The sequence below is a fragment of the Magallana gigas genome, chromosome 5, assembly GCF_963853765.1.
Source record: "Magallana gigas chromosome 5, xbMagGiga1.1, whole genome shotgun sequence".
NCBI lineage: Eukaryota > Metazoa > Mollusca > Bivalvia > Ostreida > Ostreidae > Magallana > Magallana gigas.
In genome coordinates, this window is record NC_088857.1 from 31,498,460 (window position 1) to 31,516,972 (window position 18,513).

The window sequence follows — 18,513 nt, forward strand, 5'->3', positions numbered from 1 at the left end:
ACCGCGACCTCCCATACCACCACCTCGACCTCCTCCGCGACCGCCACCAAATCCACCTCCAAACTATAAATAGATGAACAATGTCAAGGTCTTGGCTGCTTTAAAACGTTACAAAGGTAACTGAACATAAAATTCAAGTGCTTGCTTATATTCAAGCATAGAAATTCATATGAGCTTGCTATATCAAGACTTTGGCTAGAAATTTTTACTGCTCTTGTTTCATTTTAGATTAAGCTTCCTTGCTGGCCGCCTTTGTCTTGCAAAACGAGGCCACGCCGCGACGCTAATGCAATTATGAATTCTTCACAACGACTCTCTTCTTTCTAAACTTAATTTCTCAAAACTTTCAAAAACTGACTATGAAAGAGGAAATTTACAGTTATACACTTAATAATACAGGTTGAACTAAAAATGATTTGCACATTCCAACCTTATATATATTCAAAATGGCCAAGCAACATTCCTCCAAAATGGCGACGAGAACTTTTACAAATTTAATACACGATGCAAACGGATATTTACCATAATCATTTGATGCAATTTGTAATGCTTGCGTATATATCTACAAATAAATCAATGCAGTTAACCTAGTAACTTAATGAAATTGTTAATACTTATACAGTACTTACGCCGGGCATATTTGTCTTCTTCTTTGTCTGTCCACGCCAAGCTGAAAGGGGTGCTCAACTGATCACGTGGTCTGAGCTGTCACGTGTTTGCAAAAATGTTACTTTCCTGATAAAAACGGAATTGACAGCACATTGACATATCTAATCAAAGATTTAACTTTAATGTAATGTACATCTATGTAAGTTAATCAAGCTTTTGTTGTTTTCTTTCAATCTATTTTTATTTCATTTTCCATTCTCTTGTATTATGTACGTTGGATCCTGCGATCAAAAGTCTTAAAATTTTTTTCTAAAGTATTTTTTAAAAATCTTCACATATAACTTAACCAAAATTCAAAACAAAATTTTGGGGTCTTCTTCACCTAATTGATATTTTTACCTTTTTGCACTGATAACACGCTATTTTTATCCATTACCAATTCAACATGTAATGAAATTATTTAAAAGTGTCAAACCTTTTCTCAAATTATGATAAACTTGTCAGAAAAACCTTAAAATTTCAGAAAATAAAACAAAAAGTATGAGTCCATTATGTAAAATTTGAGAATGGCATGAAATAAGCTTATTCGGGGCAGAAATTGGGATTCATTCTTCCTTGACTTTTATGAAATATAAGTTAAAGCTATACACGCTATAATTTGCGTCAATTTTGAATAAAGGGGAAAATGTATGTGTTTGATTACTAATAAAAGTTACCTTTATTCTGTTAATTATAATGCTCAATTCGATCACGTAACAAATATATCAAATATTAAACAATAAAAAATATTTATTTTCCTGCCAGGAAAGTAATGCCTCCTCGTGAATATCAATCTATCACGTGATATCGACAGCTAAATTTAGCTTATCATACCAAAACTGGTGAAGGGTCAACATCTTCATAATTGTGATAGTTTCACAAAGGAAAGGATATTTTCAGTAAAGCATAAATTTGTCCGATATACGAGTACAAACAAAAGAAAAAATACAAGCCTGTGAGTAGATATGGATACTTCCTTTAAAAAAATGACGTAGACCTGTGTTTTTCCCCTATGTGCTATTTATAGATCCTATAACTGTTAATGCAGAAGTAAGGGTATCGTGAATGGCAAGCGTATTTTACTCATTATACATGTATGTATTTCAAATTAACAACTGTTAAGCATATTAAAAATCAAGTTGGATATTTAATTAGGCAAACAATAACGACCACCTAGTTCTCCGCGGACATGCGCAATGAGGTCGGTTTGCTCTTCCTTCATCAATATTCATGAAAAGGTATATTTTCCTGGCAGAAAAATAAACAATTAAAAATCTATATCTTTGTAACGAGATGGAATTCACCCTTGTAATTTACAGATTAAGGATAACTGTTATAAGAAGACAAGCACATGCGTTTTCACTGTCATTCAAAATTGACGCAAATTATAGCGTGTATAGCTTTAAATTTGCCAATATGTGTTGACAGAAATATTGAAAAATTGTAAAATTATGTTTTTCGTAACAAAATGAAGATATATCCCACTGCACAAACTATCTGGAAATTTTGTTTGCACTGAAAATAAGAAAGCTAAAGTGACGGTACTCTAAAACAACTGAGTTATGAAAAATGTTCATTTTCTTCGTAAAAAGCTTCCGCCACAAAATATAGTTCCATACTAAACTCTGTAAATATGTAATTTTTCCATTACTATTTTATTTAAGATAGTTCAATTGGCATTATAAAAGTTGAATTTATGGGTAGGATCAATATATGATGCATAATTTCTAGAATAGAGGTGACCCAAAATGGCTACCCAAAAACAGAGAAAAACTCTCCTTTCGCATTGGGAGCAAAGATTTAATATAAGTAAAAATAAAAGCACCACACTGAATATCTTGTGTTTTTGTTCTGGACAAAATGTTAATCCAAATTATAATATGTCATTTGATAGCTTTAGATTAATAATAAGTGAAGCAGGCACGTAGCATCGTTTTTGAAAGTGGGGAGGGGGGGGGGGCAGACCCATCCAAAAAATCTTTACAAGCAAAAAAAAACAAATTAAAGTTTTCAAAAATCTTCAAAATCCTAATCCGTGGGGGGGGGGGGGGGGGGGGGGGTTACTGAACTATACTTCCAAAAAAAAAATTTCTTCCGTACCAAAATTTTTTCCCCTCCAAATCATCAAATTCCTAATCCGTCGGGGGGGGGGGGGGGGGTAGGGGGGGGGAGATAACTTCAATTTGACTCCTCATTTCCTTCCAAAAAAGTGGGGGGGGGGGGGCCAACTCCATTATAATTCATTTTTTTATATGTAAATTTTAAAAAAATCTGTTGCTGCGAGAAAAAGTGGGGGGGGGGGGAGGGGGGCAGGCCCCCCCTGCCCCCCCCCCCCCCTGATGCTACGTGCCTGTGAAGGACAATAAGTTCTGACTTTGTAGATTATACGCTGGTGAATGATTTGCGAAGTATTGAACATGTAAATGTGTGTACAAATATGTATAACGTTACGATGTTAGATTTTTTTTAAAGAAAAATGGTCTATAATAATGCAGCCAAACCTCCTTACGGTGCAGGGCGCCTGTAAAGTGCGAAACGAAATCGAAATAAAACGAAACGAAACGAAACCGAACGAAACGAAACCAAACCAAACGAAACCAAACCAAACTGATCAAAACGGAACGAATTATATAATTTTTGCAAATTTCGGGTAATCGGCTCAAAAATTTACAGCGGCAATCTGAAACATACATGTAGTTATATTTTATTGTTCAAAAATTTATTTTAATGAATTTATTTTCATTTTTATGTAGTCAAAATTGATATTAGTTTTGTTTAAATTCCGTTTCGTTTCGTTTCGATTTTTGGTTTCGTTTCGTTTGGTTTCGTTTCGATTGGTTTCGTTTCGATTGGTTTCGTTTCGTTCGATTTCGTTTCGTTTCGTTTCGATTTCGTTTCGATTGGTTTCGTTTCGATTGGTTTCGTTTCGTTCGATTTCGTTTCGTTTCGTTTCGATTTCGTTTCGATTTCGTTTCGCACTTTACAGGCGCCCTACGGTGCACGTGATTTGTCCAAACAAATGCGAATTATGGTACCCTTCATCGTCTCAAGCCTGCATAGCTCTCTCAAGGTGGAAGAGTAATTGTATATATACATGTATTCATTGTGGTTTGAGACGATGGGTACCAATTTAAAGTTGTATTGATATTTAAAATATCAGAGAAAATCAAAAAAAGTCATTGCGATCTGTTTTGTTTCAATATTAAGTGAGCAAATTCTATATAGTCAACAAGGCACCTACAGTCAACATGTGGAATTTCCAGAATTCATCTTACCTGCCTTCAGTTCAAATTAAGTGCTTTTTACCATCTAAAACATAAAAAAAAAAATTTTTTTTTAATTCTCTGTTCGGGTGTAATTTTTGAATTTTCAAAATTCATCCTATTAACCATCTTCGCTAGCCAAGGGTTTTCGGTCCGCTTTGCTCCCCATATGGGGAGCAAAGCGGACCGAAAACCCTTGGCTATAGCGAAGATGTTTATTAACCTAAAGTTAAAAAAAGTTTTAAAAGAAAAAAATGTGTGAAGCTCAATACTGGAACAATTATTTAATTATATCTTGAAATTTCATTAATATCAATATACCATTTTGGGATGAACTGGTCTTGTAACCTTTATTTCAAAATTGCAGATATCCATTTTACATTTACAGCAGTTGTTCAGACCAGATATTTGAAAAACAAACACACATACATGTATCTAATATAACATATATTTTACACTCAAGAGTTTGACAATCCAAGACTTTGACATATTTCCACTATTATATTGCAGAATTAAATCTTATATAACTTATAGATAGAATTTTGTCTGTATTTGAAAACAATTTTTCCACAAGGTAAAGGGAAGTGACACACCTGTCCCCCGTAAATCATGTAGGACTGCGCGTACTACTTTTAACCGAATTTAGAGGAACACGTTATATATATATATATATATATACAATCTATAAAATAAGTCAAATTAGCAATAAACGGATAGATTAAATTGTCTTAATTTTTTAATTACACTGTACATTACTTTATGTGCCAGTTCATTCAGATATGTTTTAGCTTCAGAAAATAAACCCGTGCTAGAGAAAATTATATCCAGGTATTAAATTTTAACATGTTCTATAGCTACCTCATTAATGTAATAAAAAAAACTTTTTTTTGTAAAGGGCCTTTAGAAAATATCAATATTTTTTGTTTTGTTGGTATTAACTTGTAACTTCCATTAATTGATAAAAATGATTAAGATTAAAGTTCATTTAGTGCATTTTGGAAGGAATCAAATTGGCGATGAATTTCATTATGTTTTAGAATGTAGTGCACTGTCACATGTAAGAAAAAAAAATGTTTAGTAATAATTATCTTAAAAACCCAAACATCTTAAAATTTAGAACACTTATGTCATCTTCAAATCATGTAATACTTATGAAAATGTGTACTTTAATTAGAAAAATATTTGATTTGGTCGGTCATCCTACGTAACAACTATAACAAATTCATTGTTTACTTTATTCTGTTTCTTTTTGTAAATCCTGCTTTTCTTATACTTTTGTATATAATTCTTCTGCACCTCATGTAACATTATATGTTATGAGTGAAATAAATGAACTTGAACTTGAAGGTCATTGCCAGTCTCAGCCCCAGCCCGTCATAAACGCAAAGAAAACACGACAAAGGTGTCCATTTTGGACAGACACGCATAGTGGTCGTTGTCAATCGTTTAGTTACTTTAGGACCATACAATACAGCGGCTAATTGGTTAACTGAACAAGACATACCATCAACAAATACAATTCAATCGAAAATTTAATTAGAACATCTGTGTAATCGTATTATACAGTGCATAACACCTGTTGTCAGATAAAGTCAAATTTTCACCACTGTTATTTAAGAGTAAAATTTCGCCTTTAATTTCATTCAGTAGTAAGAATTCTACAAATTCTTGTAAGGTCAGCAAATAATGTAAACTATGAATGAGGGTGAGGCTTTGACCGCTCTCCCCGCTCTCTTTCACACCTTATCGCTCAAATCGTGGGGCTAATTAGCAGATTTTGTTCCAATTAAATTTCAGATTATATACAAGCCTATAGGCAATTTCACATTTCTCTTGTTTTAACTTTTAATTACCTCCATCCCGTCCGTGGGAATTTGACATTTTATTTCTATTTTAAAAAAGATATTGTATGGGAAAGTTAGTCAGTCTTTGTTCAACCTTGCATTGATACACTCATGGAATATCATTAGATTGTGTTTAGTTTTTGCGTGTAACATTTTTTAACCAAAAAATTTCATTCTCATATCATTTATTCGCGAAATGCCGCGCAAACCACGGAATGGTGGTGTCTTTCCATTGGGAAAGGCACAGACTAAATCTGCTAATGAATGTGTATAGGTGAATGAATTTTGCAGGGTGGAATGATATAAAAAGTACAATGTACAATCCGAGTACGTGCATCGAAAGCGGCCTATTTTTTTTCTGGAACGACCAAAACTATCATTTATTGAAATAATTCAATTCATTTATTGACAATTACCATGTCGACATACAGTCATGAATATGAGTTACATAAAACAAAAACATTAAACATAGCATGCAAAAGTTAAACATTAACTCATAAATCTACAATGGACAAAACAGTGGGTAAACAAAACTAGACTATTATTGGTATTCATAAAATTGTATGTGTTCATTGTTGACTTTCCTTTCTAGCGTTGAAAAAGTTTTTTTTAGAAAACAACAATTCCTTCTAGCAGCTGTAATGTTTTTAGAATTGACAGGTTCCTTAATGAGATTGACATTTGTATACTGATGTGTTCACAAATAATTAACCAAAAATTTATATTTTTTATCTTTACGCATCACTTAATTACTTCATAATTTATTAAAAGACCGATATACTAGTATGCTCTATCGTTTTGCGTTTAATAAATTACGGGGTTAAATGCCAACTTTGCGTGTTGTTCAATTGCATGGTCAGGACGTGCTAGTCATTTCGTATTTATCCGAACAAATGAATGTTGTCAATTCGATACCGTGATCCTTATATTTTTTGATAGACAATCAAATTTATATGCATTAATTACATTTCATAATTCAAAACACATTCCTTATTGCAATTAATTGGATTATTTGAATACTTGTTGAATAAACACAATAGTGTATTTTTTTTCTTCCCGCGTTTTTCTTGTAGTCGGATATAAACTGCACACATGCGCATCAAAGCTACGTTGTGTTCCCGGCATTACTGAAATTATTTGTGAACACAAGGCTATTTGAGGTAATTTTGCTGATGTGTTTTGGAATTGTCATCTTCCATTCGTATTGCAAAATTTGGTTTAAAACTGAATATTGAATGTACTTGGGGCATCATTGGCGTGTCATCCGAATATCGGATTGTAGCATCCAAGTCTCATGCCTCTTTTATCAAAATGGCGCATGTTAGTCTAATATTATGAATGGAATAAGTGGCTGGTTATATGTAGGATTGCCTATTTACCAATATATTATTTTTACAATCTTAAGAAGTTATTTTTTACTTTTAACACATTTGATTTCTTCAAGACTAATCGGTCAGGTTCATTAATAGGTTCAACACTTTGCTTTATGAAATGCACAATTAAATGCCACAGCAAGACGTGAAGAAGTGCCTTTCGTGTTATAAGCGAAAAAAAGTTTAAAGATTGTTTATAAAAGACAGCTGTCTTTAATTCCAAAAAAAGCAAACATGACCATGAAATTTGAACGAAAAATCTTGTGTGGCTTTGAGTTCACATAACATTCACATATATATGCCTATAAAATCATCACTTGTCTATTTTCTACATCTAGCTGTGTTCCAACTTAGTCTACACAATGGACGAAAAGGCAAGTTTTAACAAAATTACTTATAGTTTTTACTTCTCGAGTTTTACTTTTTTGAATGGTCTGTAAGTAGTGTTCGCTTAACTCTTTGTATATGAATACATATATGATATGTTTTGATAATAAACTAGTATCATTAATTTATTATACTGCTCTATACTGGCCTAGGACCAAATCTCACAAAGTACCATTTCTCCCCATTGCAATGAAATATCACAATTTAACCCACAAAACATCTCTCATACAATACATTAATTCCAAGTTCATAGGTTATGATGGTTACCGGTAACTTTGGAATTAAAATTCACAAGAAATCTCGCAATTAGTATTCATGCATATGTCAAGATTTACAGACCTTCAATAAGTTAAAAACTTAAAAACCAAAATATTAAGTATACCAGAAAGTATGAAATAACCAGAAGCAGATAAGTTTTGTAGTTAGCCAGACAATCTGCTAAATTAAGAATGATTTAATGGAAAGATTTTTTATCTTTTAATATTTCCCACATTGATTTTCAGAAGAGGGGGGGGGGGGTTGTTACACCATTTTTTAAAGTGATGACATTATTAGGAGTGGGTGATATCATAGAACTGATGTATTGTCATTCATTTAAAGCATATGATAATTGTCAAAGGACGTAAACATTCGGGGAAAATACGCAGTTTATAATCACGCTATGATATCAAGATCCATGAAAATATGACCTATGAAATTCACCCATAACTTTTTCAAATGCAATATCACTGGGCAAGAAGGATTTACACAATTCATGTAAATATTGAGGGTTTTTTCAATATCGATGCCAAATTTGAATTTTTAGGCAGCAACGATGTCGTCAACAAGACCAGCCAAGGCCAAAAAAGATGAGGAAATTGTTGCAGAGCCAGCAGACGTTGAGGAAGAAGAGGAAGAGGAAGAAGAATACACAGTTGAGAAAGTGGTGGACTCCAGGATGAAGGGAGGTCGTAAAGAGTACCTTCTGAAATGGAAAGGTTACCCAGAGTAAGAGTTATTAATGTATAATATTCTTTTTTGTAAAGATCCTGCATTCTTAGAGCTGAGGCAGCATGAAAAGAAATTTGTTGTTTGATGTTTTGAATTGTTTTCTGACCCTAGCTGATTAAGGTGGGTTGGTAGGAAATTCATTGTCATAATAATAAATCTCAGGTAGATTTATTGTATTCTCTGTATTAGGATAAATAGCCAAATTTAGAAGTAAATGCTGCGAAACATTCTGTTGGTTGTATTTTAAATATATGAAAGGAAGAATCTGTTTATCTTGCAAAAATAAATACCGGTAATATATTATTTAAAGTACTGTAAACAATGATTAAGAACATTTTTTACTTGTTGTTCAAAGTACATAAAAAATTTTTTTTCAGTGTAGTCATAACTTATTCTCTGTCTCAGGTTCTGAAAATCTCTTGTTTACATGAAGAGATATTATCATGAACATTATTTTTTTCCAGCTCAGAGAATACTTGGGAACCAGAAGCAAATTTAGATTGTCCAGACCTTATAGCAGAGTTTGAGGAGAAAAAGAAGAAAAAAGATCAAGAGAAGAAAAGAAAAACTCCAAATGGCACAGATGATGGTGCAGCAAAGAAGAAGAAGAAAGTCTCAGAAGTAAAAACAACAGTAAGATCATCAGATCGAAAGATAAATGCATTTGATGATAAATGTTAAAATTAATTTATGTTCACTAATTTTGATCCTGATTTACAGGAAGAAGATAACAAACCAAGAGGTTTTGACAGAGGGTTGTTGCCAGAGAGAATTATTGGTGCCACAGACAGTTCAGGCGAACTCATGTTTTTAATGAAGTGGTAAGTTTGTTTGAGGATTGGAGTCATGAATTTTATCTATCCTCTCTAGCTGCAATAATGTAGCCCTCTCCCGATTTTTATTATTATTTTTTTTTTTTTTTTGGAGAGGGCTACAACTCCATAGGATCTATGTAATGGTGCAAGTGCGGGAGTGATTCACTCCCGCAACGATTTCGTCTCAAATCTTATATAAATGACAGTAACATTTGCATTTCTTACCTGAACTCAAACATTATAGATGTCTATGGCATAAATTAATCCAAAAATATCAAGTATAGTCCTTATATCCGTTATTTTTCATGCATGTCAACAACACAAGTTGAATTTGTCGGCCATGTTTACTGACCTTGACCGGTTTTATTTATGGACAGCCAATGAGAATTCAGAAGCGTATCTTGAACTGAATATAGGAATTCCCCTATTTAAACATAATTAACGCTGTAAATATGAATTTTCCATTAGGCCTAAAAAAAAAATAGGTTTGTTTCCGCTTTCCCGACCGACCCTAACTTAAACCCGCCGACCCAAAAATTTTTTTCGAGTTTTTTCTTAAATTTCCGTTTTTATCCGTTTTTTGTTAAAATTTCGTTTTTATCCGATTTAAAAATTTATTGTGTCCTCCAAACTTAAGTCGTAAAAACGCTTATAGAACATATTGAGATGTCATCAGTGTTGTGTAGATGTTTGTTATTTACAAATGGCAGCACATGTCGTGGCAGTTGAGCTCGAGAAATGTTCCCACCAGCCGGGGAAAAAGTTCATCACATCATTTAAACAATGACAACAAATACTTGGTTTTTTTTATCTTACCCAGTTTAATAGATAAATGGTTTAATATGCACAATTGAACAGATGGAGAGGGAAAAAAAAAAGATTAAAAAAAAAAAAAAAGCCGACCGACCGACCCTAATTTTTTTCAGCCTGAAAGCGGAAACAAACCTATTTTTTTTTTAGGCCTTATATACCATTTCCTTAAATGATGTTTTAATGATAGAACGGGGTAAGATCAATTATCTACACTGACATTCACGTTATCAAGCTCATCAAAACTCCGATCGTAAATCTCATAAAATCACGAGAGAACTGTCATGGCTGCTGAAAAAGACAACTGGTAAACATGCTGATGTGTTTTATCTGGTTTTGAATTACATATGGTTAGTTTGTTCAACCTGAATTAAAAAATCATTTTATCTAAAGGAATTGAAATATAAAATCGATCTTTTCAGACCAAAGTCAGCCGCATTAAGAAATTAATTTTGCACCCTTACAGGAGATCCTGTGGAATTGTAGCCCTCTCCAGTAAACATCAGATATAAAAAATCAGAGAGGGCTACATTATTGCAGCTAATCCTTTCAGGTTTTTTTGCTTTTCTGTTCAATATCTTGCTACAAGCACAAAATCTCCAGTTTGATTTGATAATGTCAAGGCTGCCTGATGTTCCTCTTCTGATCAAATTATTGTTTTGATATTATTAAAGAAAGTGTACCGGTATTGGCTATCTAGGGATCAAATTGTAATACTTGACTGTGTGATCTATGATAAAAATAATATGTTGGTTAAGAATTTCTGTTTTTAAAATCTGTTTGACATGAAAGTCTTCATTTATGTTTTAAAGGAAAGACAGTGATGAGGCAGATTTAGTACCAGCAAGACAAGCTAATGTTAAATGTCCACAAATAGTGATAGCTTTTTATGAAGAACGACTCACATGGCACACTCATAATGACAATGAAGAGGATGAAAGCAAGGAGGATTTATAATCTATCAAAAAATAATTTTGTCGGGGCCCAGGACAGGTTCATTCTTTTCTTTCTTTTTTTGATATGGCAAGTGATAGAGATGGATCTCGGATATATAAATCCCATGTTGTGTAGGATTGACATCTTTTTCTGATGCAAATATACATTTGAAGATTTGCATTTTAAGATCAGACTCAAGAAAGACCGTCAAGTCCTGTGAGAGATGTTGCTGGATTCTGTATCAGGCTATCAGCAGCCCATTGCCCCTTTACTTCTTATGATCGCAAATTAATTTCATCAGCAGGCAGTCTATTTGATCACTCACAATGATTCATGTCATAATCATGGTGCACATCTGTCGTTTAGGGTGTCAAAAGTTTAAACAGTTTTCCATTCGTTCACTTCGGAAGTCCATCTGTTGCAATCTTTGTGTATGTAGTAATGTTCATTGTTGTTGTGCCATCTCTCTTTATCATTTAAATAGTGTGTGTACAACAATTTCATCCTTCATTATGACAGCAAGTTGCTTTTGTTTTTATTGAAAATTTTGTTGAAAACACTGTATTATTCATAGATTTAATTTTCAAATGTGAGAGAACGGTGGGTATATGATTGTGTGTAAGAGAAATATATATAATCAGTACTCTGTATGCTGTTGCAATAGATTTTTAGAGTATTTCTGAATGGAAAAAAAACAACATGTTGATAGATCTGTAAAACTATCAATCTTCTCTCAAAATCAACCCAAAACTTTTGTTGTACATGTATTAAAGTTTATCATTTTTGACAGAAAACAAGCCATTAGAAATTGTTGCTGTGAGAATACTTTTCATTTCATTTATAAGAATGTGCAGTGTTCTTACTAGATGTATTATGTATATATGCAAATACTTTAAGACATGTATCAATTTAATGAATTTATAGTGATCAAAAGGGTTTCATGAAAACTTGCTGTTGTGAAAGATGTCAGTTAGGTTTGTTGTGCTGGTGTTATTTTACCTTCCAAAATGAAAGCCACTTTTGTATGTCATATATGAAGTAAAAAATGAACTATATAATAAACTCAGTATGAATTTTTTGGAAAAATTATTTGGCAGGTACATTTTTAAATCATTACAAAATTGTGGTGAACTTCATGTTAGGTTTGGAAAAGAATTGGCAATTTACTATGTATTTTTTTCGTGTCAGGTATTTTTACGAAGTTTTAAATAAAGAAAATAAAATTGTGTGTTTGTATTTTTTTTACTTGGAGATTAGAAAGGTGTTTTGTAATTTTACTTTTGCACTAATATTAAAGTTTATCAAGAGAGTAATAAAACTATCCCTATAAGATTGTGAAACTTGTTGATGGCATGAAAATTTGGAATTTAGATATAAATAGATTTTTGTGCAGAACATGCTTAATCAGATATAATAGGCACATAATAACATATAATGGCCCCCATAATTTGCAATTGTTAATGTGTTTTAGGTACATTCATTTTTGTTAGTTTAAAGAATACTGGGGTAGTTCATAAAATTGATCTTTTCACCTATTTATTTGCACTCGCAGGCAGTATGTGATGTCAGAAGTGAAAATATTTTAATCAGGCAGTCAATGTTTTCTGGAGAAAAACTGCATTAAAACAAGCTTTTTTATGCTTAGAATGCAAAAATGGTGGAAAAATGTTATTTTTTTATATCATTTTTAACCGGGTTTTCCAAAGGAAAAATCCAGTTAATGAAATGATGAAAACGGCGGACAGGCGGCTGCCAAAAGGGTACCCTCATCGTACAGATAACTCTTCCTACAGTTTTCAAGATAGGAAGTTGTTCTAATGCAGATCAATTGTACATATATCAGAGGTGTGCATACTGCTAGGATTTTGATTTCTAATAATTTATGAAAAAAATACCAGCTTTTGAACTTAGTCATTTTTTGGCAAAATATTGCATATAGGGCGCCCTTATTGGTACGGTTAACTTCAAGATATGAAGTTGTTCTTTTGGAGATCAATTGCACATACATGTATATCAGAGGTGTGCATAATAATAGGATTTTGATTTCTGATAATTTATGAAAAAAAAAATCCCAGCTTTTGAACTTCGTCATTTTTTTTTGCAAAATATTGGATATAGGGTACTCCATTTCACTGGATACAGTAGGTAGTGTTTACCAATTCAGGGTTGACATGGATTATGGATACAGTTCACATAAAAAAAAAAATCCGGTTTGCTGTCACATTGACAGCTTTTCACCTGTTTAAAATTGTGGGCATTTGGTTTGAAATGAAAAAAAATTCATGTATATCTGTACAAGTGAAGCAAAGAATTACAGTAAATTGATATCCATGTACATTTTAGAGGCCATATCAGGCCCAAATACAGTACCAATCAGACCCAACCTAACCCCAGCTAAACCCCCATGTTACTTTTGGGGTTTACCTTGGGTCTGCTTTTTTAGCTTACCTGAACCAAAGGTTCAAGTGAGCTTTTTTGATCACCCGTTGTCCGTCTGTAAATTTTTCACCTTTTTGACCTCTTTTCTAAAACCAATGGGCCAAATTTAATAAAACTTGGTACTGAGCATCTTTATGAAAAAGGGGTTTTAAATTGTGAAATAAAGGACTAAATCTATTTTAAAAAGGGGATAATCGCCAAACAGTGAGTGTAGGGTGTTTGTCTTGAAACATCTTCCTCTCAAGACCCACTGCACAAGAAATGCCAATATTTACAAAAGAAAGCTTGTATATCTAGTGAAGATTCTTAATTATAAAAATTGTGACCACCGGATCAAAACTGGGGCCCCTGGCGGGGTTTAAAGTTTAACATAGAAATACATAGTAAAAATGTTTAAAGGGGCATGGTCACTATTTTGGTCAAAAATTTTTTTTTCGATTTTAATGTTTACAATGCTTCAGTAAGGCATTTTTAATAGGCAAAAAATAAATTTGACTGTCATTTGTTGAGTTATGAGCAAGTTACAGAGCTTACAATTCTTTGCGATTTAAACAAAGCTTTTGAAGTGAAAATTCCAGTTTTAGACTTAAAATGAATGGGTTAATTGTTAGGAAATGTTTATTTATGCTTAGAATGAATAAGAAGATAGACCAATCAGGTTGAAAAAGTTTTTTTTATTGGTATATTGAACCAGAGACATAAATATGTTATTTATTTCTCTGATTGAACCTATGTAAACAAAAACAGGCCACGAGCCCTGTTTAAGTATCTTGCTTAAAACTCATCGAGTGACATATTTCATATGAAATTATAAATGGATTCCCAAAAGCATTGTAAATAATAAAAACAGAAAAATAAAATTTGACCAAATTCTTGACCATGCCCCTTTAAGAATCTTCTTCTCAAGAACTATCGCACCAGGAATGCCGATATTTATACAAAAGCTTGTAAATTGTGTGTATAGTGAAGATTACAAATTGTAAAAATCGTGGCCCCGGACCAAAACTGGGGCCCCAGGCGAGGTTCAAAGTTAACATACATGTATATAGGAAAATGTTTAAATTCTGCTTCTCGAGAACTACAATGCAATAGTTAGCGATATTACTATTCAAATATCCTTGGATATTGTAGATTCTAAATTGTTAAAATCATGAACCCTGGAATAATACTGGGGCACCAAGAAGGGTTAAAAGTTTAGCTTAGAAGTAAATCTTCTTCTCGAGAAATACAATGCTACAATTTGTGAGATTACTAAACATGTAACCTTTGATAATGTAGAATCAATATTTTTAAAATAGTGACCCGGCCCTGGAATAATTCTGGGGACTCAAGAGCCAAGACGGGTTCAAAGTTTAACGTAGAAGAATATATATGGAAAATGTTTAAAAATCTCCTTCTTGAGAGCTACAATGCTTCAATTTGTCAGATTATTATGTAAGCATCTTCAAATAGTGTAGATTCTAAATTATAAAAGCCGTGACCTTCGATCTAATTTTGGGCCCCAGAAGGGGTTCAAATTTTAACATAGGAATATAGAGGGAGAATGTTTAAAAATCTTTTTCTGGAGATCTGCACTGCTTCAATTTGTGAGATTGCTATGCAAGCCTCCTTAAATATTGTAGATTCTAGATTTAAAAAGCTGTGACTACCGAACTAATTCTGTGGCCCCAAAAGAGGTTCAAAGTTTAACATGGAAATATCTATGGAAAAGGATGAAAAATTTTCTTTTCGAAAACTACAAAGCTTTAGATTGTGAGATTATGTAATCATCCTAAGATTCTAAATTGTTACAGCCAAGTGAACCATAAACCACGGACCAATGTTGGAGCCCCAGAAAGGGGTTCAAAGTTTAAAATAGAAAAAGCATATGCTACGAAATAGTATGTTAAAAGGAACTGTTGTTAATGTGAGCGATGTGGCCCATGGGCCTCTTGTTGAAAATTTGCGTCCATTTTGGGTTTACTTTGGGTTTACTCGGGGTTTCCTTTGGGTTTACTCAGGATTTGCTTTTGGGGTCAACTGTACTCACTGAAGTCTGAAGCAGACCGGTCTTTTATCTTACCATCTTACTCACCCCTGCGAATGTTATTGTCATTTAAATTTTAGACCACGTGGTTTTATTTGACCCTTTCTGTTTCGCAGTAAAAATCGTGCCTCGTGTTTATAGTCTATTTTAGAGAATCTAGGTACTTGTAGTCAAATATAAATTCTAGAGGTTTATTGATTTTAAACTTTATATTCATTAATTGGTGGATAAAATGTGTTCTAGAAATAAACAAGACAATACAAAAAATAGTTTTTTTCTGCTGTTGCGACAATCAACATGCTTAGTAGAGATCCCCTCTAAGAAATAATTTTCGATCCGCGCCTGACCTAGTAATAACATCAATAGTGAAACAGACTGTACTATTTTATGCAGAATGTTCCTTGAAAATGGCTCGATACACTAACTTTTTTTGCAAAACATTCACCCATTAATTTTTTAAAATCATGGCATTGCACACCACAAGCATCAAACATGGCTATGATTTTATTAAGCAACCCAATGTTTATATAATCAACCACTCTACACGTTGCTGAACACGAACGATAACTCTGTTCTGAATATCTTCGTTTAATTTAAAAAACCGCTAGATGGTGAAATAAGACAGACATCTTTAAAGATGTTGATGTTTTAACATAAATCAAAGTAGAATATGATATGAAAATCGACCAGTACTTACGTATTTTGAGAATATTATCCAAACACTTATACTTCCGCTCGAAATTTCACAGGAACTGAACAAATCTCGGTGAAGTCTCGTGAACTTTCATTCGAGCACCTCTGGATTTATTACATACTTAGCAACGATAAAGAAAACATTCCGAACACATTCGCAGGGGTGTTACTGCCTGTCAAGCTTGCCCATATACATGTAGCGTCTGCTCTCTAGAGTAAACTTCTGATCGGGGCTTACTCTCTGTATCCACTTTGGGTTTACTTTGGGTCTACTCTTACTCTGGGTCCACTCTTGTAAACCCAGAGAAAACCCCGAAAGTAAACCCAGGGTTTAGTAGGGGTTAACTTTCTGTTAGGTTGGGTCTGATTGGTACTGTAGTCCGCATTTTGAATCTTAACATGAGATAGAGATGTCAAACCTATTTTGTGTGTTGAAGGACTTCGAAAATTCCCATAGCATCTTATTTTTGTGTGGAGGGGTAGGGGGTAGGAGGAAGTTTAATTTTGCCCACTTAATCTTTCATATTGCTAAAAATATCACAGTTTGTCATTTTATGCATTCAGCTTGAAATTTTTATGATCAAGATTTGTCAGTTGTCTGTCACTTTGTTGTCAGTGTAAACTTTACGCACTTGCATGCATCTTCTTCCCCAGAACCACGGGCCGATTTCAGTCAAACTTGGCACAAAGCATCACTGGGTGAAGGGGATTCAAGTTTGTTCATCCTATTTAAAAGGGAGGTAATAAAGCATTATGAAAATTTGTTGGTATTTTTCAAATTTTTTTTCCTCAAAATCATTAGGCCAGAAAAGCTTGAACTTGTGTGGAAGCATTCTCAGGTAAGTAGATTCAATTAAGTTTGTTCAAATCAAGGTCCCCATGGGTAGGGGGGGGGGGCACAAAAGGAGGATGAATTTTTACACAGAGAAAAACTTTTAAATCTTCTGAAAAACTCTTAGGACAGAAAAGCTAAAACTTGGGTGGAATCATCCTCAGTTAGTGTAGATTCAAGTTTGTTCAAATCATGATCCCCCAAGGGTAGTGTGGGGCCATATTGGGGGGATCAAGTTTTACATTATACAATTATTTAATGCTTGAGCAGTCAATAGACCAGAATATTTTTCCCGAGGTGCAGGGAACAGCTCAGTATGATCTATTGCACGAGGCCAACGGCCGAGGGCAATAGATCATGCTGAGCTGTTCCCTGCACCAAGGGAAAACAATTCTGATCTATTGACTGTTCAAGCATTAAATAATTGTTTTATTACCTAATTCCTTTTTTAGCTTTCGGGGTTTACAATTTGCATATTGCAGATTATGCAATATACTCAGATATTATTTTTCATCTTTTACATGCACAAAACCTGGTGCATGCATTACACTATCTCAATTTAATATTAGTTTACACAAAGAATAGGGAGTCTTCAACCCATTAGATTTTAGATAGTCTTCCACCTTATATAAAGCCCTAAAACTGTTGATTATTTGATACTCCATTTTGAAAACATTGAATTTGGTTTCACCAAGTTCTAAAACAGCGTCTATGTAAAGGAATATACATTCCCTGAGACCTATCGAAAGGATGTAACATTAACATACCCGCGTTCTGAAATACGTTGCCGGTCCAATAGATTGCAGTCTATTGACCGGCAGTTCAAAATAGACGCAAATATTTAATTTGTAATAAAACAACAAAATCCCTTTGATTAGGTAATAAAAGAATATAGAAAACCTTTAAATTCAATCAGCCAGAAAAGCTGGAGCTCGTGTGGAAGCCTCCTCGTGTACTGTAGATTCAAGTTTGTTCAAATCATGGTCCCCAGGGGTTATGATGGGGGCTACAATGGGGGAGGGGGGGGGGGGTTTAACGTAGGAAGTTACAAGATCAAAATCTTCAAGAAATCATCTGAAAAAGCATTCAGCCAAAAAAGCTGAAACTTGTGTGAAAACACAGGTTGTGCAGATTAAAGTTTGGTCAAACCACGATTTTCTGGAGAAATTGATGCTACAAAAGGGGGGGGGGGGTGAAATAGGAGTAGCGAAAAATGTTCTCACTTATTCTATAGCAGCAAAATGGACTTTGTTTCTTACCATAAGAATTATAGTGGATTAAAAATCGGCAAATTTTTTAACTTTTTTGGCAAGATCCAATAAGTTAATTATCAAGATATTTTGATTTTGATACTGTAATGCTTTCTTGATAGATTGTTGCTCAGTTGAGCAATGTGGCTCTTGGTTACAATTAGGATCTTTAACTTTTTTCTTATTTTTAGCAAACAAAATCTTGAA

General features: G+C 33.5%; 2 protein-coding genes across 13 annotated transcripts in view; one reads left to right on the forward strand and one right to left on the reverse strand.

The window, feature by feature from the left end:
* The window catches only part of LOC105333434 (heterogeneous nuclear ribonucleoprotein A3), a 6,897-nt gene extending 6,149 nt beyond the window's left edge, over positions 1-748 (reverse strand). For all 11 annotated transcript variants that reach the window (XR_010713940.1, XR_010713939.1, XR_010713938.1 and 8 more), the window contains exons 1-2: positions 630-748; positions 1-63 (exon numbers count right to left, since the gene is read on the reverse strand). The exon at positions 1-63 is cut by the window's left edge and continues 170 nt beyond it. Coding sequence is in view for 8 of the 11 variants with exons in the window: in XM_011436414.4 (XP_011434716.2) it covers positions 1-63; positions 630-638 (72 nt within the window). In the remaining 3 variants the exon portion in view is untranslated. The remainder of the gene's footprint in view (positions 64-629) is intronic.
* A 6,050-nt stretch (positions 749-6,798) lies between these two features.
* LOC105333436 (chromobox protein homolog 1) lies at positions 6,799-12,294 on the forward strand. Of its 2 annotated transcripts, none has more exons than XM_066084385.1 (6): positions 6,799-6,915; positions 7,467-7,506; positions 8,325-8,502; positions 8,970-9,138; positions 9,226-9,326; positions 10,943-12,294. In XM_066084385.1, the coding sequence occupies exons 2-6, from the start codon at positions 7,491-7,493 to the stop codon at positions 11,085-11,087; spliced, it is 609 nt and encodes a 202-aa protein (XP_065940457.1). In that variant the 5' UTR covers positions 6,799-6,915; positions 7,467-7,490; the 3' UTR covers positions 11,088-12,294. The 2 variants fall into 2 exon arrangements, with proteins under 2 accessions (XP_065940457.1, XP_065940458.1); XM_066084386.1 differs by having other exon boundaries at positions 8,970-9,126.
* The last annotated feature ends 6,219 nt before the right edge of the window (positions 12,295-18,513 follow it).

Excerpts from the sequence above, each read along its gene's own strand:
- LOC105333436 (XM_066084385.1), top strand. Across the intron at positions 8,503-8,969 it reads AAATGGAAAGGTTACCCAGA|CTCAGAGAATACTTGGGAAC; the intron begins GTAAGAGTTATT and ends ATTTTTTTCCAG. Across the intron at positions 9,139-9,225 it reads TCTCAGAAGTAAAAACAACA|GAAGAAGATAACAAACCAAG; the intron begins GTAAGATCATCA and ends CCTGATTTACAG.